General features: G+C 43.0%; 1 protein-coding gene across 1 annotated transcript; it reads left to right on the top strand.

Annotated features, from left to right (window-relative positions):
- Positions 1–330: 330 nt before the first annotated feature.
- LOC138870543 (uncharacterized) lies at positions 331–843 on the top strand. Its single transcript, XM_070148359.1, has one exon. It carries the CDS (start codon positions 331–333, stop codon positions 841–843), a length of 513 nt encoding a protein of 170 aa, XP_070004460.1.
- The last annotated feature ends 334 nt before the right edge of the window (positions 844–1,177 follow it).

The raw sequence follows: 1,177 nt of genomic DNA, 5'->3' as shown, positions 1-1,177 counted from the left end.
AAGAAAGATTCTGAGTGATGATGTGTTGGTGCAAGATGATGATGAACCAAGCAATGATTTGCAAGTGAATGATGAGAATGTGAATGATGAAGTGAGGATAGACATTGATGACAACGTGGAGGAGACACAAAATGATGTGAACCCGTCTAGGGAACATGTGATAGACATAACGGAAATGGTAGTGCCAAAATCCAAGGATCCCTTGCCAAGGACTCCTCCACCATATCCTCAAAGGCTCGCAAAGCAAAACATGAGAATCAGTTCAAGAAATTCATTCATATGATGAAAAGTTTGTCCATAAATGTGCATTTGGTAGAAGTTCTAAAACAAATGTCGAGATATGCCAAGTTCATGAAAGACTTGGTAACAAAGAAGAGATCCATGAATTGTGAAATGATCAAAATGACGCATCAAGTGAGTGCCATTGTACATTCCATGGCTCCAAACCTAGAAGACCCCGGTGCCTTTACAATCCTGTGCACTATTGGTAGTGCCGATTTCGCCAAACCTTTGTGCAACTTGGGGGCAAGTATTAACTTGATGCCATATTCTGTGTTCAAGACATTCGGGATTGGGCAGCCAAGGCCTACATCCATGAGGTTGCAAATGCCAGATAGGAAAATGAAGTGGCCATTGTGGAAAATTGATGATATGCTAGTTCGGGTCGACAAGTTCATACTTCCCACGTATTTTGTGATACTTGACAGTGAGGTTGACTATGAGGTGCTGATCATATTGGGGAGACCTTTCCTAGCTATAGGGAAGGCCTTAGTTGATGTGGAAGCAGGGGAACACACCTTCCGAGTGGGCAATGAAAAAGTTATGTTCCATGTTTGCAAGTAAATAAGGCAGCCCAATAGCAACGAAGTATGTTCGTTTGTGGATCTTATGACCGAAGTGATTGTTGAAGACACAAGTGCTGTGATTAATGTGGAAGACCCATTGGAAGCTGTGTTGTTGAATCATGATGTGGATGAGAAGGAAGGCTTGGTTGAATATGTCAATGCTTTGCAAGGAATGGGTTCATATACAGATGAGCCTCGGAAACGTTCCTTGGACCTTGAGAACCGGAACACTCCACCAACAAAGCCCTTAATCGAGGAGCCTCCCATATTGGAGTTGAAGACTTTGCCTTCACACCTCATGTATGAGTTCTTAGGCCCCTGTTCCACTTTAC

Source organism: Nicotiana sylvestris, chromosome 6 (genome assembly GCF_000393655.2).
Source record: "Nicotiana sylvestris chromosome 6, ASM39365v2, whole genome shotgun sequence".
Taxonomy (NCBI): domain Eukaryota; kingdom Viridiplantae; phylum Streptophyta; class Magnoliopsida; order Solanales; family Solanaceae; genus Nicotiana; species Nicotiana sylvestris.
This window is presented reverse-complemented; position numbering and strand designations above follow the sequence as displayed.

Excerpts from the sequence above, each read along its gene's own strand:
- LOC138870543 (XM_070148359.1), top strand. The coding sequence starts at position 331 with ATGTCGAGATATGCCAAGTTCATGAAAGACTTGGTAACAAAGAAGAGA.